Genomic DNA, 27,579 nt, shown 5'->3' on the forward strand with positions numbered 1-27,579 from the left:
GACGAACTTCTCGATCATTAGAAGGAAAAAAATGAGTATACTAATAAATAAGTCGGGGGTTTCTATACGTTCCCTACAAGAATTTATTTTTTTTTCTTTGTATTTTTCTTCGATATCATTGTAGACTTCATCCAGTAAAAAATATACAATCCCCAAATTATATTTTGGTTCCACTTTTTTTTTTTTGGACCACATTGACATTCCACAAAGCAAATACAATTTTCTTGTTATATATTTTTTTTATAAAAATTAGTCATTATTTACTATATGTATCTCTTTAATTTTACGTCCACATATACTTCCTCAGATTTTATTATGCAGCTGTATATCTTATCTCATGTTAGTTGTTATTTAGTGCATTACACAAAGAACTAAGGCTAAAAAACATTAAAAAAATAAAATATCTTTGATGTCACATAAAACCAAAAATTCTAGTCTCAACTAAAATACTATGTGAGATCATCAATTATAGTAATTGTAATTTTAAAATATTGTTTCATTAGTATTAAAACAATATTATTAATCGTAGTTTTGAAAATAATAATATATATTTAAAATATTTTCTTTTATGTAAATGGTAAGTGATCATAGATTGTCGTTTTCTTATTATGAAAAAATAAATTGACAAGCATTATATGGAGTGTGCTTGTGAATATCCTATAAGTGATAGAGACTTGTAATTTTGACATAATAATCAATCAGTCATTGACTTGTAATTAGACCATTATATGGTTTTTTTTTTTTGGATCTCGGATAACCCATCGGGTGAGTATCGTGTGCGCATTGGGTAAGTTTTCACTGTGTAATAGCTTGCAAACTACACTAGGCAAGCCATATGTGACAGACTCGATTCATAAGGCATTGAGGGAGATTGATCCCGAATCCGTGTGAATAACCACCTTCCAAACCAATTCAGCCATTCTAATTGGTTCATCAATCTTAATATGAATTGTTTAGACTTCATCGTCAATCTTAATATGACTTGAGACCCCTATTTTTAGTCCTTTTTTCTTTGAATAAAACAAAATTAAGTTATTTTTTTTTTCTTTAGGTCAAGTCAATTTCCCCATATCTTAGGTATCGATAATTGACAACTCCATTAAAAGAAAAAAAAAAAGAAAAAAATATACAATAATTTTTCATATTTACATAATTTTAACTATCAAGATTTCTTAATAGTCCGTTCGTTAAATAAGATGACCGATATAATATTTTTTGTTTTGCGAAAGAAGGTGTTTGTGCTAATTCTTGTTCTATTATAGTATTGATTTCTTATTCGATATCTAATATTCACTTTGAAATCAAATTAATTCGAATCCACATAAAAAAAATAACAACTCAATTTTAAAAGTAAAATATTCCCTACGCCACGAGGTAATATATGCGAATATATTACGTGAAACATAAGCTGGTATAATATTTTAAGTTTTCTTATTAAATGATGTATTAATTTCTTTGATCAAGAATAATTTAACATTAATTTCTCATTGCTTTAAGGGCACACAGTCCTTGCGTATTCTTTTATTAAGAGCCATGTTTCACTAATTAATCCTTAATCAGATATTTCGTTCTTAAATTTTAATTACAGAATCATTTTTATTAGAGATTGCTTTATTTTAAAGTAGCATTTTCTATCGCGTTCCGAATTAATCGGGTTTCAGAGTGGAGTATCTCAACGTAAATATAAATTAGTCTGATTTCAAAGTAAAATTTTTCGATAAATTTAGGTTACATGAATACTGATTAGTTAAAACATAAAATGAAACTTTCCGATATTAATCTGATTTAGTTGAAGCTCAAAGTCCGACTTCTCAATACGTATTCGGATTAGGTGAGTCCCTAAACAAATATCAGACATCGAATAGACAACAAAATGAGAATTGCAAGAGTTATGTACTTCTACTTTCATTTAATTAAAGTACATACACTTGTACGACGATATAATTGTGTGACTAAATTGGATTTACTAAAGCCACATACTTAAATTATTAATTATAGTAGGAGTATTAATTTCCCAAATATATAATTCTTACAATTACTGGAATTAACAGCTCTTATTTAAGAAAAAAAATGTGTACACATTGCCCTTCAATATTCAAAGTTTCAAAATATTATATATCCATTTATGTATTATTTAACATCCTTAATTATCACTAATCAAATCAATCTATAATAATCATGTAAACTATTCTTTAGTGATTGAGATAAAACAAGTAATAACTAAGCACATTTGATCTTTGATTAATTCAAATATGTTATTTTGGTTCTTTAATATAAAAAAAAATTAAGATTTACATTACTTTTAAAACTAATTATTCTCAAAATATGAAGTAATAATACAAATTCAATATAAAATATGATCAAATTTATATAGTTTATTGATTAACAATAGTTGAGGACCAAATGGGCTAAGAAAAACAATGTATTAAATATTTTTACTAATGTAGAATTAAGATGATAACCCAAAATGTGAAATTACTTTAATTTAATCAAATCCCTAATTAATATCGAACCCTCTGTAAAATTATAATATAATAAATACAAATAGATAAAACCAAAAAGTAGAATAAAGACGTGAATAAGGAATACATATCATTCTCTAATTGAGTTGCGTTTAATCAAAATCAGTCTCTCTACTTTATAACTATGTACACTTATTCTCTCTAGAGTTCACTTGTGAAACCACACTGTATATATTATTGTGATTATAAATGTTAAATAAATATCGAACTCTATATTATTATATATATTAAATAAAAATAGATAATAAAACCCCAAAAATATGTGAACATAGAATATATATCATTTCCTTTTTCATGCACCAATTTTTTCCAACGAAGAATTGATAATTGTCCAAATTAATAGCATAGTAAATAAACCATTAAATCCCATGTTTCTTCCCCCACTTTCCTCCCTCTTTCACACAATTATAATAAATAATAATAGTCAATTCCACACTTATATTCCCTCCTTATAAATAATCTCAAAAACTCAAATAATTATTCATTCAAAATTAAAAACAAAATGTCTTCTTCATCTTCATTATTCTCTCTTCTCTTTGTTGCTATATTTCTTGTTTTATGTTCCCAAATTGCCCTTTCATTATCACCCAATTTTTTCTTACAATCTCGTAATGATAATATTAGTCCAAAGAAATTTCAATTAACAATGGGTGAAAAATTGATTAGGCAACTTAATTTGTTCCCTAAACATGACATTAATATTGTTTCTTCAAAGGACAATAGTGTCAATTATGAGAATAAATTATTTGAGAAGAAATTGGATTTATCTTATCTTGGTGATTCTGGTTCCACTGTCCAAGACTTAGGTCATCATGCTGGTTATTTTCCTCTTGTACACACTAAAGCTGCAAGGTTTGATTAATTATCTTTCATCATTATATATTATTAACTTTCTTTCGTGATGCCTTAGAACAACGATAAAATTCTCATCATGTAACCTTTTGTAGTTACGTGTTTGGACCGTGGAATTATCGTGATTGATATTCGTATCAAGGTAGACTGATTAGATTACATGCGTTGGGATACGGTTTTTTTCGAATCTTGTATGAGTGCGGAATATTTCGCTGCTGAGCTGCCACTTTTTTTTTATTCTTGTTTGACCTATTGGTTATTGATTTAAGTCGTGGAATCAGTCTTACAAATATTTAATTTGTGTCAAGGTAGACTGATTAAATTATACTCCTTTTATAATATGAGATCATTTCCCGGACCTTAAGAAAGGACTCGGAATATTACATCCGAGCTTCCCTTTTTTTTTGTTTGTTTTTGTTCAGAAGGGAGGCCTTGAAGTAACAATATAAGTTATATCTACTTGACTTATAAATCATTGGTTCAAGCCGTGAAGTCAACCTATATAGTACTAATCTTCATATAAGGGTAGGATGATTAAATTACAATCCCCTTGGAGTGCAATCCTTTTCCGAACCCTATATGAATGAGTAATACTCTCCCCCCATGATGAACCAAAAAGTCTCCAGGACCTATTATTAATAAGAATAATGATTTTTTTTTCTTGTTCAAATGGCTGAGAGTGACGCTAAAGTTATTTTCTTCTGACCTATAAGTCACTAATATGAAGCTTACATTACATCCACTTAAAGTGTAATCTTTCCTCAAACCTACACGAACGCGACATACTTTATGTATCGGACTTTTTTTTTTTTTTGTTCATCATGGGTTACTGTTTTATTAATTTTTTTTGTTGTTTTATTCTAGGATGTTCTATTTTTTCTTTGAATCAAGGAGCAACAAGAATGATCCCGTGGTGATATGGTTAACAGGAGGACCAGGATGCAGCAGTGAATTGGCTTTATTTTATGAAAATGGACCTTTTAAAATATCAAACAACATGTCTCTTGTCTGGAATGATTTTGGTTGGGACAAGGTAAATTTTTTGGATTTTTCCTAATTTAATATTTAGTATTATTAACAAGATTTTTTATTATATTAGCAACTTGTTAATATTGATTGAACTATTTTTTCTTTCATTCATGCAAAGTCATTCTTTTTCACCAACTAACTAATCTGTTTCGACTGTTTTTTCTATTCATTAGTTGTGACTTAAATTAGAAGAAAAAAATAAATAAATCTTGAAATCAAAAGTAGTTCAACGCTTGTTATTGACTTATATGATTTTTATTTTATTTTATATAGTGCTCTATTTTCATTTAATTGCCTCCACAGAAATAAAAAACCTAATATCCTCTCCCTTTTTTTTCCTTTTTGTCAAAGAATCTTTTTTTAATGGTCAAGTAAAGTTCTCTAAAAATAGAAAATGACATTGTATACTTGAAAGACTAAAATTTATATTTTATGTGTCGGAAATTCGATATATATAATAGATGTTGCATCCTCTCAATTTCTTTATATATTTGAACCTCCTTAACGAAAACTCTAGCTCCACTTTACCATTAATTATTTTCTTATGGTTAATAGATGTTTGCTTTAGGATAGAGTACCCTACATAACTACAATATATTTCATTTGAGCTTTGCAACTCGTAAACACAGAATGCTTTATGCATAGAAATGTCTTTTATTAAAAAACAACCACTTTGTTTTAAAAAGAATCATGAATTCGGAATAAGAAAGATTTTGACGGAAAGCCTTTGAGCAACAACAAAGTTACTTCTGTATGATTTATAGATTTCATGTTCGAACCATGAAATGAATCACTAATGTTTGGATAGGTTTGCCTACATTTACACCCCTTCACTATTTGCACTTAGTACACCCATTTTTTAAAAAAGAATAAGAAGGATTTTACTCATAAAATAGCCGGTATAAAGAATTTTTACACTATCAATGTCCAGAAGTAAAACTCGAAAAATAATATTCCCATTTACTTGTTACGAATCGACAGGTGTCAAACCTTATATACGTTGATCAACCAACTGGAACTGGTTTCAGTTATACTTCTGATCAAAGTGACATTCGTCACAATGAAACTGGTGTAAGCAATGACCTTTATGATTTCCTACAGGTTTGTTCCCTTCACCTCTTTTCGATATTTTTCAGACTCCACTAGTGAGATTACATGAGTATGTCATCGTTGTTGATGTCTCTAATCCGTATTTTGATCAATACGATGTATTTTACGATATGATAGGCCTTCTTCAATGCTCATCCTGAGTATGTAAATAATGATTTCTACATTACTGGAGAATCATATGCTGGACATTATATTCCTGCATTTGCTTCTCGAGTTCATCAAGGAAACATAAAGAAAGAAGGAATTCACATAAACCTCAAGGTACTTTCTTTCCTATAACAAGTCGTTTTTCGGGGTTTTTTTCGACTTGTTTTGGTTGGACTATATATATTTACATGCTACTTTGATCAGGGTTTTGCTATTGGTAATGGCCTCACCAACCCAGAAATCCAGTATAAAGCTTACACTGACTATTCTTTGGATATGAAATTGATCAATCAAACAGACTACGATGATATAAATAAATTATATCCAAAATGTCAACAAGAAATTAAGCTTTGTGGTAAGTTTTTATCCCACGTAACACTAAAACAAGTTAAATTCGAAAAAGAGAAACCTTCGAATTATCTCGATATTCTTGACATCATGTTGTGTGAAAATATTGGCAGCAAGTGGTAGGGAAGATGCATGTATGAAGGGATTTAGTGATTGCACACTCATTTTCGACAATATAATGGACATTGCTGGCGACATAAATGTAAGAACGTGCAACTTCTTTCAGTTTTTTCTAACGAGACAAGGGTGTCATATAACTACGAGCAAATATGTTTTTATAACAATCTGATGAATTTGTGACTTTTTCACCTGCAGTACTATGATATCCGGAAGACCTGCAGTGGTAGCCTCTGCTATGACTTCTCGAGAATGGAAACTTACCTCAATGATAACCAAGTTAAAGAAGCCCTCGGTGTTCCCGCCAGTATTGATTTTGTCTCATGTAGTTCTTCAGTTTATCGGGCGATGATGAAGGACTGGATGAAGAATCTTGAAGTCGGTATTCCTCAACTTCTTGAGGATGGTATCAATCTACTCATTTATGCTGGAGAGTATGACCTTATCTGCAACTGGATTGGTAAGCTTCATTCACCTATAAAAGAAAAGCGCAAAAAAAACTCTAAAAGGTCCGTTGGGGTTTTAAGTGCAAATAAAGCGTAGGCTTTAGTCCAAAATTAATAATAATAAGCATGAATGGCAAAGTGAAATATCAATTGTTTAGTGTTGCCTCTTCAGAAGAGGCTCATTGGCAAGGAAAAGTATGCCTTAGAATCTTGATGACGACGCTGAAGCGCACATTAAGCGAGGCACAACGCTCAACACGTTTTGAGCCTCACTTAAGGGCTTAAGCACACTTTTGACAACACTGATAAATCTAAACAGTGTCGAGTAAACTATTGTTTCTTGAAATGGACAGGGAACTCAAATTGGGTGCATGCAGTAGAATGGTCTGGGCAGAAAGGCTTTGAGGCTGCACCATCTGTTTCTTTCACAGTAGACGGTGAGGAGAAAGGCGTTCAAAAGAAGTATGGACCACTGATGTTCCTCAAGGTCCACGATGCAGGTCATATGGTGCCGATGGACCAACCTAAGGCAGCACTTGAAATGCTTCAGAGGTGGACTCATGGCAACTTGTGAAGAATCCATTTAAGAACCACACATACTGAAACAGATTATCAATTTACCAGCTTTATAATATCAGCAAAACATAGAAAATCATGTAGATACATTTCACCCTTTCAAGTGAATGTTGTTCTTCTAAGATATTGGATTAAGCATTATAACATATAGTGAACCACACTGTTTACTCTTATGATTTGTTATTCCAATCCTGCATTATGTTGATCACGCCGGTGTCAAAGTAATTAATCATTTCAAACCTGTAAGGAGCACAGTGGTCGAACAGTATTCAGGGGATAAGACAAGGGCATAAACAGGCAAGCTATTCAATATAACAACTGACAAAACTAATTTTGATTCTAGTTTAACTGATGTTAAGAACTGGTTGTTTCCGTATTTTCTGTGCCTTGACACTTGGGGAAGAGAACAGATTGATTTTTTCCCAAGCAACAGAACATGTAACTAACACTTTCAACGCTGAAGTGAATTGATCAATACTTGCAAATACTTCATACTTTTACCCCTTCAGCAGTGATACTCAAGCAGCAGGATCGTAAGTTAAATTTTCACAGTCAGAGGATAAACTTTTAAATAAACAGCTGGTACAATGCCCCGATTCCTCGGACTCTGGTACAGGTTGTGCATTGACATACCAGACTTAAAGGAAATTCTACACTTAATATTGGACTAGCTTGAAAAAAAACAAATATACCCTACAGGTCCTGTATGTTCAACCAATTCAGCTAAATAAAGACCTAGATGATACACAGGATCCAGGTCCCCTATTTCTCTGGCTCTGAAACAGACAGTTTCGACATACCAAACTTGAAGAAAATTTCTCCAATTTGAATAACCATATACTTGTCCCATGCATTTCCGGTCTATTAAACAAGTTCATTTACATCAAGATTGTTTATTTATGTCTTAGATATCCTCATTGAACTGAACATATTGAATGGGAAACAGAATCACATGTTTATTGATCTTGTTAGATGGCACATCAAGCAAACTACCCAAGACTTAAATTTCACATTTCGTTTAAAGCTTTCATAAGATAGATAACTATAATAATGGAAGTGGACCCCATGGTCTTCTAAGCTCACAGTAGTGTTTAAAGGAGAAAACTAATATTTAACAAAAGATGCATTCATGTTCTTTTTGTCAATGGAACGATGGAGATGTACACAAACATTAAGGCTGCTCAAAAGAACATTTGACACACAAACACCTGAATGCAATAGCTATGAACCGCCTCTTGCTCGATATAGTTCCCTCAAGGTCTCGATCACAGGCTGAAAACCTGTCCGCAATGGCAAAACTGATACCACTCGTAGATGTCGTGCATTCCCATTCTTTGGTTGGGACAAGGTGATCTTCAGCATCTCTCCCTCCAAAGCATTACCGGCAGACGCTGCTGCATAAAAGAATTCTCAATAAGTCAGAATCCTCTTCATATGGCCCAGCAAAACACTGTAAGATGCAATTATAAGATTCTTGGAAAAAAATTCATGGACCATGACCAAATACTCTCTCCGTTCCATTTTACATGAGAATTTTAAGATATTAATTGAACTTATGTATTACATTTAGCAATAGTAGAAGAAAATAATCAAATGATTGTTGGAGTTTAGTAAGATGGAGAAACATTTCAACAGAAATATGAAATTTGAATAAGATTAATAAATTAGAATACTTGAAAGTCAAGAAAGTCGTGTGGCAATAAAATAGTGCCAAGTGCCAACCATCTTGGGACATCTCCAAATAAAAAGAGTTATGCCATAAATTGGGACAGAGAGTAAATTTCATTAGAATTTTCAATTCCTACAGAAACATTCCCATCATCTCCTACTTCTTTCATTCTTTTTTGTTTCATAGAATTCCTAAAGCGTAAGGAAAACAAAATTTATAACTCTTACTGATGACAGAGGCAAGTGTAAAAAGTGTGACTTTTCATTTACTACTACAGTCAAACCTGTCTCTAATAATGGCTAAGTTTTCTTTGGAACTGACTTTCATATTATATTTTAGTATATTCTCTACAGCATCTCATTATAGCAGCCAAAAATATCCTGCAAACAATGCAGTTGACTTATTTCAAGCATAAGTGAAATTGCCATTGTAAACTGCAAACTGGAATGCAATTATAAAAGATACAACAACAACAATCCCACAAGTGTGGTCTGGGGAGGGTATGATATGATGTACGCAAACCTTACCCCTACCTTTGTTTGTGAGGTAGAGAGGTTGTTGCCGATAGACCCTCCACTCAAGAGAAGTGAATTCAAAGCCAGATTGAAAAGAAAATAACGATAACAAAATAGCAAGAGAAACAATACAAAATAAGCAGCTGGAAATAGTAACAACAACAACAACAACATACCAATGAAAAATCCCATTGGGTATACTAACTAATACTACTAAATGAGAAGATGGAGAGTAGACTAGCCCATGTCTCAACCACATAAAAGTACAACAACACTCGATTACTTACCCTTCTAGCCTAATACTTGACCTCCATACCTTCCCAAATCTTCAATAAGCTGAAGATATGTCATGTTTTGTCTAATCACCTTTCTCAGTTCTTCTTAAACATACTTTTACCTCTCCTAAAACCTGCTATAGACAACCTCTCGACTACTCACTACCCTTCTAACCTAATTCTTGCCTTTCATACCTTCCTATGTAGGGTCATGTCGTAGTAAGCAAAAAATGTGTCCTGCTCTCTCTAATCACCTCCCTAGTCCTTCTTAAGCCTACTTCTCCCTCTCCTTGTGTAGGGTTAAGGCGTAGTAAGCAAAATATGTGTCATGTTCTTTCTAATCACCTCCCTAATTCTTCTTAAGCCTACTTCTACCTCTCCTTAAAACCGCTATAACCAGCCTCTCACACACCTCCTAAATGATGCATCAGTGCAACTTTAAAAGATAAAAAGGGAGATTAATCAAAGTTACCAGCAAAAGGGTGAGTCTTGGCAAAATCAAAGAACTCATCAGCAGAACAACCAAACAAAACCCTAGCCGCCCTATCAAACATTATCACCACTACCACTCTTTTCTCAGTAGCTATCGACATCTGCAAAAAAAAAACCAAAATCACCCACAAAAAAAAAATCAAATCTTTGACAAAAACCAACAAAAAAAGCATCAAAATTGCATATAACAACACAAAAGAAAAAGAAAAATTCACATACAAGAACACGAAAGAGGCGTTTGGAACCAGAAGAAGCAGAGTTAAAGTTGCAATTTTTGCAAAAGGGTATTGAAGAAGACGAAGAAGAAGAATTGGGGATATGGGTATTTGGAGAAGGGTCAGGTAGAGTTTTTTCACATATAGAACAGACTGTGTAAAAGAGATTGTTGTGATCAATGGCTACCACCATGGAGTTTAGTGTTATTGGCTGTTTGCCATTGTTAGGTTCTTCTACTAATGGTCTTTTTCTGGGGTTTGTTTGGCTGTTGTTATTGGAGCTTTCTGGATTCATTGATGGAGTTTTTCTTGTTCAAAATATTCAGTTTGTTCAAGAAAATGGTATAGTGGAAGGTGAAAGATTGATGCTGTGAGTAAAAAAGAACTTGCTTAGGGAATAGTGTGTTGGGTAAGGAACAGAGGTAAAAATTGTATTTTTTTTTTGCCACAAAATAGGTTTTTAATATATTCAATGTAATTTTATAAAGAATTGAAGTCGCGACTCTTTCAGAATTTCTACATGTGAGATTTATGGGAAAGAAGATCATGTTATATTTGTGAATAATTTGATGCACTATCTTCATTCAAATTTTTGAGTGAAATGTCGTCAAAAGATATAAAATGATATGCTAGCAGCTCTCAATTTCTTTCACCAGAATTGCCAAATGGTGAGATCTTGCAATGCCTCTTTTATTGCTCTAATTCCAAAGAAGAAAGGTGTTGTGGAGCTTAGAAACTATAGACCTATAAGCCTCATAGGTAGTGTATAAGTTGTTGGCTAAAGTCCTAGCAGAGAGGATGAAAAATGTGATGAATTCTCTAGTCTCAGGGCAGCAAAGTGCATTCCTAAAGAATAGACAGATGCATCCTTGATTGCTAACGAAGTGCTAGACTGGAGAATGAAAAGTGGCGAGTCTGGGATCTTATGCAAACTGGATATAGAGAAAGCCTTTGACCAGCTCAACTGGGCTTATCTAATCAACATTCTGAAATAAATGGGCTTTGGTAGTAGGTGGATAAAATGGATATTCTTTTGCATTTCAACAGTAAAGTTCTCAGTTCTGATCAACAGAAGTCCAATTGGATTTTTCTCTACTAAAAAAGGGTTGAGGCAGGGCGATCCACTCTTTCCTTTTCTATTCATTCTTGCAATGGAAGGGCTATCTCAGTTGTTAACTAAGGCTAAAGAACTCCAATGGATTCAAGGATTCCAAGTAGGCAGCAAATCCAACCACCACTGTCAATGTCTCTCACCTACTCTATGCAGATGCCACTCTCATTTTTTGTGGAGCTGACAGGTAGCAGGTCTCCAATATCAACACCACTCTCATAGTTTTTGAAGCCATCTCTGAACTCCATATTAACAAGCTCAAAAGTGTGATATATCTAGTAAATCAGGCGGCCAATCTAGAGGAACTTGCTAGCATACGTAGTTGCAAAACTAGGTCATTACCTACCACCTATTTAGGCCTTCCCCTGGGGCAAGTTTCAAATCCTCTAGAATCTGGAATGAAGTTATTGAAAAAATGGATACTTTAGCCACGTGGAAAATGCAATACCTCTTCATGGTTGGTAGGCTCATTCTTATCAATAATGTCCTAGATAGTATTCCTACATACTGTATGTCTTTATTTCCAATACCAGGTTCAATTCTAAAGCAATGGATAGACTCAGAAAGAGATTTTTGTAGGAAGGCAACAACCTCACTCACAAGTACTCTCTTGTTAAATGACAATCAATTACTCAGCCTAAGACTCAAAGAGGCCTAGGAATCAAGAATCTCAAACTTCATAATAACAGTCTACTCATGAAGTAGCTCTAGAGGTATGGACAAACTGAGGCTGGGTTTTGGAGAGACGTCATCAAGGCTAAATATGACATTCAAGATCACTGGTGTCCAAAGGAAAGCAATGAACCCCATGGTGTTGGGGTCTGGAAACATAGAAGTAGTTTCCAAGATGATTTCTTCCAGGAAGTATTCTTCAAAGCTGGTAATGGACTCAAGATCAGATTTTGGCAAGACAAATGGCTTGGGAACTCTATGCTAAAAGGCTCTTTCCCCTCCTTGTTCCAAATTGCCTCCAACAAAGAAACAACTATAGCCCAGTACAGAGACAACAACTTCTGGGCTCCTATTTTTAGAAGGAACTTTCAGGATTGGGAGATCAATGACATCCTTTACCTCTTAGAAACTTTGGAAAGCACTACACTGGTGGTTGAAGATCAAGATAGGATTCTTTGGGGTAATTCTAAGGAGTAGGCTTACACTATGAAAAAATGCTACAAAACCATGAGCTCCTAGAATGGCATTCTTCAATTTTGGCCTTGGAAACATGTATGGAAAACTAGGCAGCCTCTCAGAGTATCTTGTTTCACCTGGACAGCCCTGAAGGAAGCAAGCCTAACACAAGATAATCTCCGGAAAAAGGTGTTATCCTTATCAACAGATGTGTCATGTGCAAGCAGACCAATGAGAGTGTTAATTACTTTTTTTTGCACTGCCCTGCAGCAGCTAGCCTATGGCATTTTTTCTACTCTATGATTGGCCTACAATGGGTAATGCCCTACACTATCAAGGATGCCTATGCCAGCTGGATATTGTGGAGACTTGACAAATCCATCAGAAAGATCTGGAGAATGATCCCAACAATAATTTTTTAGAACTTATGGAAGGAGAGAAACAACAGATGTTTTGAAGGAGTATCAACCTCTTTTTGCGCACTCAAGGCCAAATAATGTCTAGTTAGTTTATTTAGTTGACATTTTTTTTGCCATTGTAAACAGTGTGGATAACTTTTTGGATTTTGTTAGTTCTCTACCTCTAGTACAATAGAGTAGTAGGGCCCTTTTGACCGTTTCTCAAGTTTTTGCCAAGCTAGCTCCATATATTTCTGTTTGGAGCAGCTTTCTTGTACATTGTGCTTTGTGACTTTGCATCTTGTTGATGCTTTCTAATATCATTTAATTACTTTACCAAAAAAAATGAAAATTTATGGATCGACTCCATCATTCCCATTTGATAGGCCAAAAAATGACGTGGATAATGGTGAGGCTATACATATTATTCCCAAGATTATTATGGAAGGTCCTGTAAAAGATTTGGAAAAAAGTGTCTAAAAATCGTATCATCAAAAAATTATTTGACTAACAGACACGAACAATCGAGAAAATCGCCTAATTCCTCTTTAGTGGCCCTTAAATGCTAAGAAAATGACGTGGATCATTGTGATGCTATACATATTGTTCCCTTAGGTCATTATGGAGGGTCCTATAAAGGTTTTGAAAAAAAAGTATGAAAAACATGTCACCAAAATTTTTATTGATTAACTCACATGGAAAACTGAAAAAATCGTCTAATTCTTATTGTCTGGCCCTAAATGCTAAAAAATAGTGTGGATTCTGGTGAAGCTATACATATTGTTTCCCCAAGTCATTTCAGATGTTCCCGTAAAATTTTTAGATAAAAAGTGTCCGAAAACCATCAATAAATTCATTGACTAATACACACAAAAAACTGTGAAAAATTACCATAATCATGTTGAATGACCCCTAAAAGCTAAAAAAATGGCGGATAATGACAGGGTTATCCGTATAGTTCTCTGAAATTATTATGGAGGGTCCTCTAAAGGTTTTGGAAAACAAAATGCCCGAAAATTATATCACAAAAAAATTTATTGACTAACACACGAAAAAAATATGAGAAAATCGTTTAATTCCTATTGAAAGACCCCTAAATGCTAAAATAATAGTGTGGATCATAATGAGGCTATACATATCGTTCCCCTAGGTAAATACAAAGGTTCTTATAAATATTTTGCAAAAAATGTGTTGGACATTATATCACCAAAAAATTCGTTGACTAACACGTACGAAAAAAAAAATCGCTTAATTCCAGTTGAGTGGCCCCAAATGCTAAAAAATTGGTAGGGATCATTTTGAGGCTTTACGTATTGTTCCCCCGGGTCAACATAGGGTCCTATAAAGGTTTTAAAAAAAGTGTCCGAAAATTCACCAAAAAATTCATTGACTAACACGCACGAAAAACTGAGAAAATTGCCTAATTTCTATTGAGTGTCTCCTAAATGCTTAAAAAATGACGTGGATCATGAGGCTATACGTATTGTTCCCCCATGTCATTACGGAAGGTCCTGTAAATGTTTTGAAAAAAAGGTGTCGGAAAACCATATCACCAAAAAATTCATTGACTAATACAGATAAAAAACTGAGAAAATTGTCTAATTTTTGTTAAGTGACCCCTAAATACTAAAAAAAATATAGTGTGGATCATTATGAGACTATACATATTATTTCTCAGGTCATTACGAGGTTCCTGTAAAAGTTTTGGAAAAAAAGTGACTGAAATTCATAAATAAAAAAATTCATGACTAACACACACGAAAAATATTTTTTATCGTTATCTAAATAAAAAATAGTGATGAATTTACTCTGATCTGTTAAAAGGGTACTTGAAGTTATTTTCTTCTTTTAACAGCAAAAAAATTAACAAGTTATTCTATTATAATTGATAATATGAGATTAAGAAGAAAAAAAATGATTTCTTACAATTTCATTAGTTAAAGTGGTTCAAAAAAGAAAATAAGAATAGGAGTTTTTGAAAGTAATATTTTTATTAGAAACAAGAAGTGTTTAAAAAGAAAAGTGATAATGTACTTACTCAAAAAAGGGAAGTTTTGATCCATTTAGTAACAATAGGGACATTTTTGGACCAAACTATTAATGACAAGAGCATTTTTGGACCAAAGTATTGCCAGTAGGGCACTTATGACCAAAGTATAAATGGGAGACATTTTTGTTTATTTCACATAGTTTAGGGGCATTTTGACCATTTTTAGTACATTTTAACCGACAAAAGTGTTAACTTATAGCATTCAAAATTTATTTTCAATCTATAATGTATATTCTACTTAATTTGAAATATTACATTGAGTTATCTATTACAACAACTTTACTTGACTTGGAATATATTTGTAATTTTTCCTAGATTGATAAAATCTTTTTTTATTCATATTATAGTTCTTACTATTAAAGAAGAAGATTTAAAAAGAAAATCCTCAATCTTTTAAATTGATGTTTTTTGTCGTTATTCTTTTCCTACTTTTCCACTGCCATAATATAATTAGTAAGAAATTAAATAAGAGTGCTACATTGTTGACCACTTTTCTCATATGAAGATTTTGTAGTCCTATAAATATAGACATATTTTCTCCTCATTTTTTCACTATATCTCAAGACTCAAAGGGGAATTCCTCTCTTTGTGCTTTCATTTCTCACATACACTCGAAACTATTTTTTCAAGAAGCAAGGAGAATACAACAAGGTGTGTTCTTCCTCTGATACTTTCAAGTTGCAAACGAGAAGACGTGCACAATTGTTCTTGTGAAGAAAATGCTTTTCTATGAAATTCAGATTTTTGATGAAAGCACACCAATGCTTGCACACACATTTGAAACGTGCAAGAGTGTTTTTAGAGGCAATCTTAATAGAATATCAACTACTAGATCTTCTGATAAAGAACGATGCTTAATTAATTCTCATAACGTCTCTTGTCATCATATACATATATGATATATCTTCTCTTGTCATCATATCCATATATGATATATCGTCTCTTGTCATCAGATCCATATAGAATATTTCGTGCAAAGAGGTGTTATACTAATAACTTTATATGGGTAATTATTGCACTATCTTTCTTTTAGGTGATAAATCGTACTAATCATGAGTACTAACTGACTATTTTCATTTATCTCATTAGTCAGTGTGGAGATATCTTCATCCTTCACGTACAATTTCATAAAAATGAAATTTGACGTTGCAGACACTGATGTTCTCTGCATGTTCTGACGCTCTCCATAAACTTCTTTTCCTTTTTTTCTTAGCATTATTGGTTCTAGGAGCGCCAATAATGCTAAAAGAAAAGGAAAATAAGTTTATGAAGAGAGATAGAACATGCAAAGAATATTAAGGTCTGTGACATCAAATTTTTCTTTTATGAAATTGCTAGTGAAGGATGATGATAACTCTATATTGACTAATGAGCTAAATGAAAAGCAGTCTGTTAGTATCATGATCAGTATAATTTATCATCACAAGGACATATGGTGCAACAATTGCCTATAAGAAATTATCAGTATTACCACTCTTTGCATGAAATATCCTATATGGATATGATGACAAGAGATGACATATCATGTATTGATATAATGACAAGAAAAGATATGCCATATTTGTATCTAATAACAAGAGACGTTATGAGAAATGGAGTTAAATAATCATTGTGTTTTACCAGAAGACTAATAGTTGATATTCTATTGAGGTTGCATGTGGAATAAACTCTTGCATTTCAAATATTTGTGCAAGCACTGTTATTCTCTTATCAAAAGTCCGAGTTTCAGAGAAAAGCATTTTCATTACAAGGACAATTGTGCTCGTTTCATCGTTTGAAACTTGAAAGTAGCAGACTAGATCAAACTCGATGTTCCTGATGCAATGGAAGTGATAGAATCACCATTCGATGCTTAGATCCCAAAATATTTACCAAAGTCAACTATATCAAAATAATTAAAATCAAAAGGCTCAAAATCTCACCCGATCGCATTAGGGACCACACGTACCATTCTCGCAACACAAACTAAGCATGAAAAACTCTAAGGAGAAGGGTAAAATGTGTTGTAATTCTTACGAAAAATACCTTCATTACGAACACTTGTACCGAATTCACCAAAGCTTGTACTTCACCAATAACACCTATAGGAAATTCTTATAGCTTGAGGTGTTGTCGAAAGACATTGTCCTAAAGGATATTTCACCCTATATATGTGTATCCCCCAAGATTCAACAAGCTCTTCTAGTACAAAACTAGGAGCCAAAAACTAACAAAGATACACAATAGAAAGAAAATCCAGCACATGAAACATGGACAAAGGAGAAAGGAAAATCTCTCTTCAACTTCTTCCTTTCCTTCTTCCTTTACATGAACCAAGAAGCAAATCATTTATAGGAAATGAGTTAAGTTCATTCTCCCAAATGTTTGCAGTAAATTCAAGACAATAATAAGAGGATTAATGGGTCATAAAAGATGATAATGGGAATGCTTAAACCTGAAAGTCAACTGCCAAAATATGGCTTTCAATGGTGGAAAATATTATGGAATTGTGGCTAATCAAGGCTAGGCATTCAATCACAATAAATGTATATTTAATACTCATAAACAAGATAAGAAAGATGCACCTAGACAATATTATGAATACTTCTTTTTGAGATATTAGAATCATTTTTTCAACAAAATGGTCATTTCACAAATAAAAACAATTTCTCAAGAAATGAGACATTACACTGTACATTTGGGAGCAATAAGTTTTTGATGCCACTACCGGGGACTTTAGAGTTAGTCCATATTTAATTTTTCTTAATCTATATATTTTCAGTGTTAAGGGTTGATAACTTGATCTTAGTTTTTTTTTTTTTGCAGGCAACTCAAAAAGTTACACTAGTTAATGACGAATAACTTGTGGAGCCGTTTGTAGAGTTTGAACGATACTTATCGTACCAGAGATGGAAAGCGGCTCTGCAGTACCCTTTCCCTCAGGTTAAACTGGTTGAAGACAAAGCACTAGTAGAGATGACATCAATGATAGTTTGTTACATGACATCAATGTTGGGTTCTGAAGGGTGATTAGAGTCATGCGGAAGCTTACAATTTGCAAATCCTATAGTTGATAAATCAGATAACAAAAACTTATACTAAAAAATCAAAATATTATTATATCAAAACTAATATAAAGAAAAACATTGAAACTTTAGAGAGAATAAATCTCCCCATAAACAAGACTCTTAAACGACTACATTGTGGATGTTATTGTTTTGTGTTAGAAGAAACAAACCTATATTTATAGAGTCCTAAAACCTTTTCTTACTAGAAAAAGAGTCCTAAAAGGAGAGAATAAACCAAATATGAAAGAATATTATATTTTCCTTTCAAGAAAAGTAAAAACATTTATGGTAATGTTTTATTTTTTCTTTAAGGAAAAATAAATCTTAAATTATGGTAAGAAAATCAGGGCAAAACCCTAACAGAGATGACATCAATGATAGTTTGTTACATGACAATCCCACTCACCACCAATGTTACTTCCAGCATACGGAAACCACCTCTTAGGGGTAGATTCGAGTTTAAATAGAACATAGTGCAACTGATACACACTACTGGGCAATACACTAGATTCCCTAATGAAGATCCTCAAGTGCATATCTAGAATTTCTTGGAAATCAGTGACACATATATTCCAACTGGGTATCTTCTGACTATGTGAGGCTGACTTTGTTTCCATTTTCACCATGAGAGAAGAAAGGCAGTGGTTGTCATCAGAGCCAACAAACTCAATCACAACTTGGGATAATCTTTCTCGAATGTTTTTGATCAGATTCTTTCCATTTGGGAAAACCGCAAAATTGAAAAGTGAAGTCCTGAGACTTAATTATGGTACAAAAGACTGTCAGGATATTGGAAGTTGATGCGGTAACTATACTGACTGCCCAAATTTCTTTCATGCAAAATATGATGAACACGCATTTCAGAAATGTGACCTTGGGGCAACACCAGACCGAAGTAAATGCAGTACAAACTCAAGAAATTTCAAAAAAATGACAAAATTTCTATTTAAATTCAAATAGCTCAATTAGTTTACCTATCTATTACTAGGTTTAAGGTTCACTAGATTAATACTTAAAGTCGGATGTCAATCACGTCACACCCTAAAATGGAGCGAACAAATAAAGAATAAAATAAGAAAAAATTAAGGCAATCATTTTTTTAGAGGATCTTATGTGAACGCGACAGTATATAGTTTGAAGGATTCGAGCAACATAGTTAAATTATGAGGTCCATATAGAGAAAGTAATTCTTCAATTATCTAATTAAATATTTCAGAAGAATGAAAACTATGAGATATAAAGGAATTGAATACTATTTAATATAGCATGTATATTAAAAGAAACCATAGAGGGAGATAACTTCATATTTAGAGGCTTGAAAGTGAATTAAAATTTTACTCAATGTTTCAATCTTCAACTTTTTCTTCTTTTTCCTTTGGGATATGACATAAGTACCTCCCAGAGACACACCTTAACTAAACTAAGATCCTATTAACCCCCCGAACTCATTTTTTATATAATTTTGTACACCTTTTGGCTTACGTGGCACATTCCGTGACTCCATGCAGTTCAAGCGCGTGAGAGATATTTGGATGCCGCGTAAGCCGAAAAGGTATACAAAATTACAAAAAAAAATGGGTTAGTGGGGTAATATGTGAGACCCCGTGGTTCTTTCGCATAATATGTGTATCATTGCATGAGTGTATGATGCTTATATGACTTGGTGTATCATTTCAGGAGAATAAGTTTGCAAAGGGGAGGTAAAAGACCAAAGAATTAGACTAACGTTACAGGTCAAGGATGTCCTTAAACAAGTTCGAGTTAAAGAATATCTATTCTAACAACCCCGCCCGTTCGAAACGTTTAAGTTAATCGTTACCTTTGGGGATAAGACAAAGAGTGTCTTATATGCTAATAAGGATGTTTTATAAGGTGATATAGTCCCCCAATGATCGTAAGTTAAGTTTTGAAGTCAAGTAAGTCGAGAAATAAAATGTCGGCAAAAATTAGAGTAAGTTTCTTTGATAAATTTTCTGAAAATTGGGTTAAATGTATCAGAGCTTTTCTCCCAATCTATAAAGCTTTAGAATAATCCCATTATATGAAATCGAAGGTGTACGAGTCTACTTTCCAATGCACTAAACCATTTGTTCATACGACTTCAGAATTGAGAGATATTCAGACTTTAGTGAGACTGTACAAGCAAGCACGTGAAGGTGGACCCCTAGCCCCTATGTCAGTTTAGCTTTATAATATCAGATTTCCCTTCGTTTTGTCTCATTTTTTTCGACCAAAATAAGAAGAAAACAATCCTAAATCCTCTGTAAAGGTTCCCCTATCATCCAAGCAAAGATTTACAATATTTCAACGTGGTTTCACCCTCGGAACGTTCATAGAGATTGTGTTACTTCTTTCCTCCTCGTTGGTTGTGATTTGAAGGATTCTTCATGGTGAAGGAGTCTCATTTTTTATGTGGTGTTGTTGCTGTTTGGAGGTAATAATTCTCACCCTTCATTTTACTGAGTGAGTCCAAGTTATACCGATGCTATATAAGCAAGAACATGAGTAGACGGCTGGAAAAAAATTGTATTTGGACAGTTACGTGATGTTGGGCTGTTTTGAAGTATTTTCTGATATTGTTGTTGCTGGAATTTTTTTGGAAATGCTTTGTATGTGTGTGGTTCTTTTTGATATGAGTTTGGAAGAGAAGAAGAAGTATAGATGGATATTTAATTGTAACATAAATTAGTGTAACGTTGGTTCTATTATTGCATTGCAATTTTTAAATTGTTTCTTCATGATTCAACGTCTTGCGTTTAAGGAGACTGTTTGTTATTGACAAGACATGTTAATTTACTGCAAGTTCCATCAAGTTTAAGCAAAGGTTTTGTCGTTTTAAGCTCTTATTGCATATGAAGAGAAAGACATGATTACAAACGTAATTATTGGACGAACGTATAGGATGATGATTGGAAGCAGTGAGTTCAAGTTATTATGGTTATGTTGAACAATTATAGGACTGTATTGTACATATTTTTTTATGGCTTAAATGGTTTGAAGACTCGTGGTTAGGATTTGGTTAGGGTTATTTTGGGTTGGAAAAGAGGGGTGTGGCGATACACGGAGGTTTAATTGTTGTGCATGCATACTCTATTTGGTTTTTGTTGACTATTGCGTAGGCCTCCACTTGTTAATAGCTGCTGCAAAAATTTATGTTATGTCATTAATTTAAGGTTGTAATTTGGAGAAGAGAAGGTAATGAAGCATACATTTAAAAATGGTTTGGCTAGCTAGTTACTCTGCTAGTGAGTTCTAAATTGCTACTTTGACCCTGACGTGTTAATATTCTACCTGTAATGGTTGTGTGACATGATTTTCTGTAGACTACATACTGTAAGGAAGGGGTACAATCCATATTGATACAACAAGACCCAAAATCGAGGTATGTTAAGGCTAAGCACTATATTGTTTTACTACTCTATTACTAGAAAGACCTTTGGTGAAAGGCATTGATATTGCAGCTGGTGTATTTTTGTGACTCCATTATGTTGCTATTCCACTCGTTCGGTTAGATAGGGTATTTGGCGTCATTATGTCATTTTGTTGATTCTCTTGACTATATGTCCATGTGTACATATTTTTATTCTTCTTTAGGTGTAGTAACTTAAAAAGATTAGAGATGAACAATATGAATTTGAAATCAGTCCTCCTTCCTCGCTAATTTATATTTTTGAAAACTTTAAAATAAAACGTTGATCTCCCTTAAATATAAATTGTAGGTTTAAACTACTAAAGTACGAGTTTTTCTGAAATACTTTCTTTTACAAACCACTAAGGAAACATATATAGATACTAAGTGAAGAACTTTAAGCTATTTATGAACATCCTCAAGTTTAAGTTTCCTTTATAAATCCAAGTTAAGTGTTCCAGTTTAATCTACAAGAATATAAGTTTCACGAGATATTTACATGTGATACGAAAGTGATTACGAGATTATGAGGACAAGAGTACCAATGAGCCAAATTGGCAACATGATTCAGGTAACAAATGCATTACGGATCCATGACATTACATGCTATGCATTCTACTTCCGAGCTATAATCGGAAGGTATGAGACCTATTGCCTATATTTATACGTATGAGACACATATGGCCACAAGTTGGCGAATATGATCCCGGTTCACTACCGGGAGGCACCACTATTGCTAGCACTTGGTTGGGTATGACATGCATTTGCATCTATATATATGTATTCACGACATACGATTATGCGAGCATACCATGCATATTTAAATTATATAAGGTAGGATGTCAGCCATGAAGGCTATCAGAGTTTCTGTTTCAGGTGGTATCTTTATTACCCTTTTATAGCAACTATTTATTATTCTATTTTCTGCCTTACATACCAGTACATTTTTATTCGTACTGACGTCCCATTGCCTGGGAACGTATTTTTGTTTCGTGCGTGCAGGTCCAGGTAGGGATTCTAATTGACCCCTCGGCTAGGATTCGGGGTTCAGCTGTAAGTTAGTAAGCTCCACTTCTTCCTGGAGCTTCCATAAGATGTTACTTTTATTGTACAGTTTAGGTATAATTCGGGCCTTGTTCCGACCAGTGCTTATGTCACTCATAGAGGCTATTGTGGACACATTATTCTGGGTTTCTTTCTACAGCTTCCAGCCACATAGGCTTAGCATGTATAGATATGTATGTGTGTGTATATATATTTTCATTTGCAGCCTTGTCGGCTAGCTAGTACCTTATTATCTTTGGCTTGTCTACCTTCGTCTATATGACTTATCGATATTCAGGTTATGACATTAAGGGTCCAGTCGTAGTATTCTAGATGTTATGTTGCCCAACCTTCTAGGCCCTCAGTTGAGTCAATTGGTATGTTTCAGTGGCTAACTCGATTGCATAAGGTGTCGAGTGCCAATCACGCCTTCTTTAGTTTGGGGCGTGACATAATAGGACCTTGGTTTAGTTAAGGTGTCTCTAGGATTTCGGTAATAGTCTATGGGGGTACTTTTACATTTTCCCTTTTCCTTTTAAAAAAGTAATAAGTAAATGTGAAACTAGAGCTACAACCACCGAAACATTGTCAGTTTAATATTGTATCGAAATATTATATAGTGTATATAGATCAAATACTATTACTAATTTATACACATATATTAAACTGGGAGCACTCCAATTAAAATTCATGACTTTGCCACTAGCAGTATGAATATACTACAAGGAAAACAATACAACAACAACTGCTATTACTACATCTAATCTAAAGCAATTTGAGATCGACGGTATGAATTAATCATCAATGACCATGTTTTCTTTTTATTTAAGTACATCACATATTAATATAGTATAAAATAATTCGTAATGTTGATGTTCCTTTGGCTTATGTTGGCCTCAGAATTCTCTTGGTTGATCCTGATACAACTTCTTTATCAAATATAGAAACAATTCTTGAAGAACATTCCTTTAAAGGTACAGTAATTTTATGTCTCTTTTAGTTTTCTCTCCTATGTATTAGAGCCTTTCCCCCCTAATTTTTGTTGGATCTTCTAGGTAAATCTGTACTTATAGTCTATAGTTAAAGAAGTGAATTTATGTAAAATTGCTTACTGGAGTTTGTTTTGTAAGATACATGAAATTTATAGATTGAAGTTAATTTTTTTTTTTTGGGTAGATTTGAGTGTTTAAATTCGAAGAAGAAAATTATTTTATTATTGGCAAAAAAAAAAAGAAGAGATTCACATGACTAAAACTTCTAGTAAATTTTAATATGTGTTTCAGTCATGTATGACTAAGTGCAGATATAGGTTAATAAATTACAACAGTGCTTAATAAGCTTGTTAGATTTGTTGTTGTTTTAATAAATTAATGGTTGAAATTTTTGTTTATGATGCTTGAGAACATAACAAATGGATGTGACTAGTTAAATTATGTCATTAAATAATCTATGTAATGGATGTTTGAGAACATAAGATTTTTCTAAATTTTTTAATTTGAATTGTCTAACAAAAACACTTTATCATTTGTTTAAATGTTCAATCAAAGCATATTGTGTTTTAAATATCTAAATAAAATTTATTGTCAAGTGTAAAAGGTTATCAATATATCAGACCATATGAAAATATATTCATTTAATCGTCAAATTTATCAACATCCTAGCTGAATTGTACTTTAATTGGAAAAGAATCAGTTGGATTCTTAGGCAACGAGATTAAATTAATTAACTTATCAAAGACTTGAATGATATTAGTCACCTAGCATCAATCAAATATTTCTTTCTATACTTCTAATGTAATATTATTAGTCAATTAATACTACCTTTATCTGTGTAATAACATAAAGGAAATGGAAGGTGTATCACTGACTATTATGAAAATATCCCACAACATACATATTTTTTGTGACATTTTCTGAGCTTGATTTTTGTTTATAGTAACTGCAATCGAACAAGCAACTATAGCTCTATCCATTCTCCGAGAACATATCAACCAATTCGACTTGGTCATGGTGGATGCCAACATGTTTGAAATGGACTACCTTGAATTCATCAAGTTCACTCAATTCATCAAAGACAAACCTATTATTTGTAAGACCATTTCCTCAAAATTTTTATTATTTTGCTTGGTTTAGTGTGTGCTATTCATTAATTCAAAAGTGTATTTAAACGTGTTAATATAACACAACATTATTGAACTTTATCTACTATAAGAATAATATAAAAAAATTGACTTCTTAACACATTAGTGTTACTTGTAGTTTATATATATATTTGTCAAATTCAATATTTATATAAGTTCCTTACAAAAGTGGTGTATATAAATTTGAACATCTAACTTCTCCCCACAATTCTAGATACCTTATTTAATTAATATTTTGTTCTGATTTATTATTTTTGGCTTAGTGATGTCTCCAGAGGTGACAATCGAAATGATAAAAGAAGCACCAACACAAGGGATATGCTTTATTTTTAAGAAGTCGCTCATTTCATCAATGAAACTCAGGATGTATAGAAGCATGTGAAGTGGCACAATAACAAGGCAAATGAAAAATCACAACACTACAAGGCTAATCAAGTTTATGTAATGGACAACACATCTTGTTCTAAGAAAATGCAAGACAAAAAGGAAAAAAGCATAGCAAATTGCTCTGAGACTTATCAAGATCAAGCGGTAGATTCTTTAATAGAAAAAGATGAGGCAAAAAGGTCTAAGAGAATGAGAAGTACAAAAGAGGAAGCACAAGTTAAACGTAGTGGTCCTTCGGAAAAAGAGGAGGATCATTCTTTGCTTTCAAAAATAAGTACAGTAGAGCTTGAGAAGAAATTAGACGAGGTTGTTCGCGAGTTAGGAGACAAAGGTAAGTGTTCAAAGACTTTGTTTTTATCCCGACAGAGAGAAGTAGAAAAAATAAGAATGTTGGTTAAGGAAAATCTTAACTAGACATTTTTTGAATGTTCAGAAATTTACTATTAAATTCTTGTTATTTGTCTTACCATGTTGATTTAGCTGGTCCTAAAAATGTGTTGGAGAGGATGTGTGTGCAAGATTTGACTAAGGAATGTCTCACCTACCGTCTTAAGGTATCCAAGTATGAAAAAAACATTTATGATTCAAGATTTTGTCAAATTTTCTAAATATTTTTCATCTTATATAGAAATATCGATCCCAAAAACGACAAGCTCCGGTTGTTCAATCAGTTACTTCCAACGAGGAACATCATTCCAATGTGTTAAATTCAAGTAACTTCTCTGCGGATGTCATGAATTATTTCAAGGAGGACATACCTCAACCACCAGAAGTTCCTTCTGTAGCTAATTTACCAAGTTTAAACGATTATTCCTTGAACGAGTGCGATGATTGGATTAATGAATTTTTAGAACTTGACGATTTCGAGCTGAAATTAAGCTAGTAAATCAGAGTGTCAGATTCTACAACTTGCTAAATTACATGCCTTTTTTGAAAGCTCAACTCAAACATTCCAAGATGTTCAACAGTTTTTATTGATCTATTGTGTTTGGCCTCTGCCTCTGTTGAACTCAAACAATCTTTAACTTTTGTTCTTTTGCATATGAAAGGATTGAATGAATATATTTTTTTCATTTTGTATGTATGCTTTACTCATAAGACATGGATCACCTTCTATAATGTGTTTGGCCATGTACTCTTTTCTGAAATAAATAATGAATATGATACATTCAAATGATTTTAAACAAATTTATAAAGGCATAATAATCCAATTTTAACACATATTTATGAAGTTGTTTTGCACTTTAATTAAATAATTTTTATCAATTCTTGGTAAACAACTAGCAAGAACAAAAATTAAAAGTTCAAGAGAAATAATTTAGATAACTAATAAAGTTGGAGAATTAACGAGACTTAAATTTTTTTTTTTAGAAATAAATATGGAGCACAATTTTTTTTTTCTGAAAACAAAAGTGTGTTTAAAAGAGTCTGAATAAGAATAAGACTTTGTCACAAATCTGATTCATTGAGACCTTTTCAGACCCATTAAAAGATTTTTAATTCTTTTTTAAAAAACAAATGCACTTAATGGCCTAATGTCTGGACCATTCAGATTCAGACCTCCATTAAGTGCAAACAAATGAAACCTAATTTGTTTCCTACCATTATAAATAGTGATTTTGCTAGTCATTTTCAATACACAGAATTATATACGGAAAAAGAAAGATTTATAAAGAAATAGAGAGAACTTTAATTAAGATTCAAGTACTATTGAGTTTATAATATTTTCCTTCAAAATGATATTAGAGCTTGGTAGAGAATCAAAGAAATCCCGCTGTCGGCGGGCAGTTATTACCTAAATATATCACCTGTTTGACCAATGATCATGTTGACAAAAACTTGACATGAATTACATATGCATACAAAAAAAAAACCTTAGTAAACTGCTCTCAACCCATCACAAGAGAACCAACGGGCCTACAAGCAAGAACCGATCTCCACCACTCCTACGCCACTCCCGCAAACTAATGAGGGGCAACACACTCCATGTGCCTCTAAGATACCTAGGTTGAACAACCTATCCTGGAAATCGGTCAAGAAGTCATAAGCCTACTTTCCAGTCGTACTGTCTGGGAGGTGTCAAGCTAACAAATCTCTCAAAGCTCTTTTATTTGGCAACCGACATGGCCGCACTAGCAAAACGAACTACAAATCTCGGAGGTGCCATAGAAGTCACTGAAGAGGAACCAGGAGTCTGAAATCCCACATTAGGCCCATGAACTGGAGATGTAACACCAACTATAATAGGAGGACCTGAAGTACCCAGAAGAACACCATAAGGAGGGGCACTATCCAATCTAGACAATAACATGACGATCAACTCCTGAAGTATTGGAGTGTTGTCTTGAAGTGAAGGAGGAACATCAATGAACTTCATCGAGGAACGTCATTCCCATGTGTTGAATCCAAGTAACTTCTCTGCGGATTTCAATGAAATATTTCAAGGAGTAGACATACCTCAACCATCAGATTTCCTTTTGTAGCTTTACCAAGTTCAAACGAATTATTCCTTGAACAAGTGTGATGGGTGGATTAATGAATTTCAAGAACTT

At 33.1% G+C, this 27,579-nt stretch overlaps 3 protein-coding genes across 4 annotated transcripts; 2 read left to right on the forward strand and 1 right to left on the reverse strand.

The window, feature by feature from the left end:
• The first annotated feature begins 3,018 nt into the window (after positions 1 to 3,018).
• LOC125818195 (serine carboxypeptidase-like) lies at positions 3,019 to 7,320 on the forward strand. The gene is made up of 8 exons (XM_049497740.1): positions 3,019 to 3,374; positions 4,239 to 4,407; positions 5,385 to 5,504; positions 5,631 to 5,774; positions 5,865 to 6,015; positions 6,122 to 6,210; positions 6,324 to 6,585; positions 6,925 to 7,320. The coding sequence occupies exons 1-8, from the start codon at positions 3,025 to 3,027 to the stop codon at positions 7,143 to 7,145; spliced, it is 1,506 nt and encodes a 501-aa protein (XP_049353697.1). The 5' UTR covers positions 3,019 to 3,024; the 3' UTR covers positions 7,146 to 7,320.
• LOC125818227 (uncharacterized) lies at positions 6,336 to 10,608 on the reverse strand. 2 transcript variants are annotated; one of them, XM_049497774.1, is made up of 4 exons: positions 10,318 to 10,608; positions 10,079 to 10,199; positions 8,356 to 8,541; positions 6,336 to 6,600 (listed from the first exon to the last, which is right to left on the reverse strand). In XM_049497774.1, the coding sequence occupies exons 1-3, from the start codon at positions 10,606 to 10,608 to the stop codon at positions 8,369 to 8,371; spliced, it is 585 nt and encodes a 194-aa protein (XP_049353731.1). In that variant the 3' UTR covers positions 6,336 to 6,600; positions 8,356 to 8,368. The 2 variants fall into 2 exon arrangements, with proteins under 2 accessions (XP_049353731.1, XP_049353730.1); XM_049497773.1 differs by lacking the exon at positions 6,336 to 6,600 and having other exon boundaries at positions 8,269 to 8,541.
• A 13,905-nt stretch (positions 10,609 to 24,513) lies between these two features.
• Positions 24,514 to 25,441, forward strand: LOC125818358 (uncharacterized). Its single transcript, XM_049497881.1, is given in 3 exon segments — positions 24,514 to 24,592; positions 24,913 to 24,999; positions 25,002 to 25,441. Coding segments are annotated over 3 exon segments (606 nt in total).
• The last annotated feature ends 2,138 nt before the right edge of the window (positions 25,442 to 27,579 follow it).

Source organism: Solanum verrucosum, unplaced genomic scaffold (assembly GCF_900185275.1).
Source record: "Solanum verrucosum unplaced genomic scaffold, falcon-dt-bn FXZP01000253.1, whole genome shotgun sequence".
In the NCBI taxonomy this organism is placed as follows: Eukaryota; Viridiplantae; Streptophyta; class Magnoliopsida; order Solanales; family Solanaceae; genus Solanum; species Solanum verrucosum.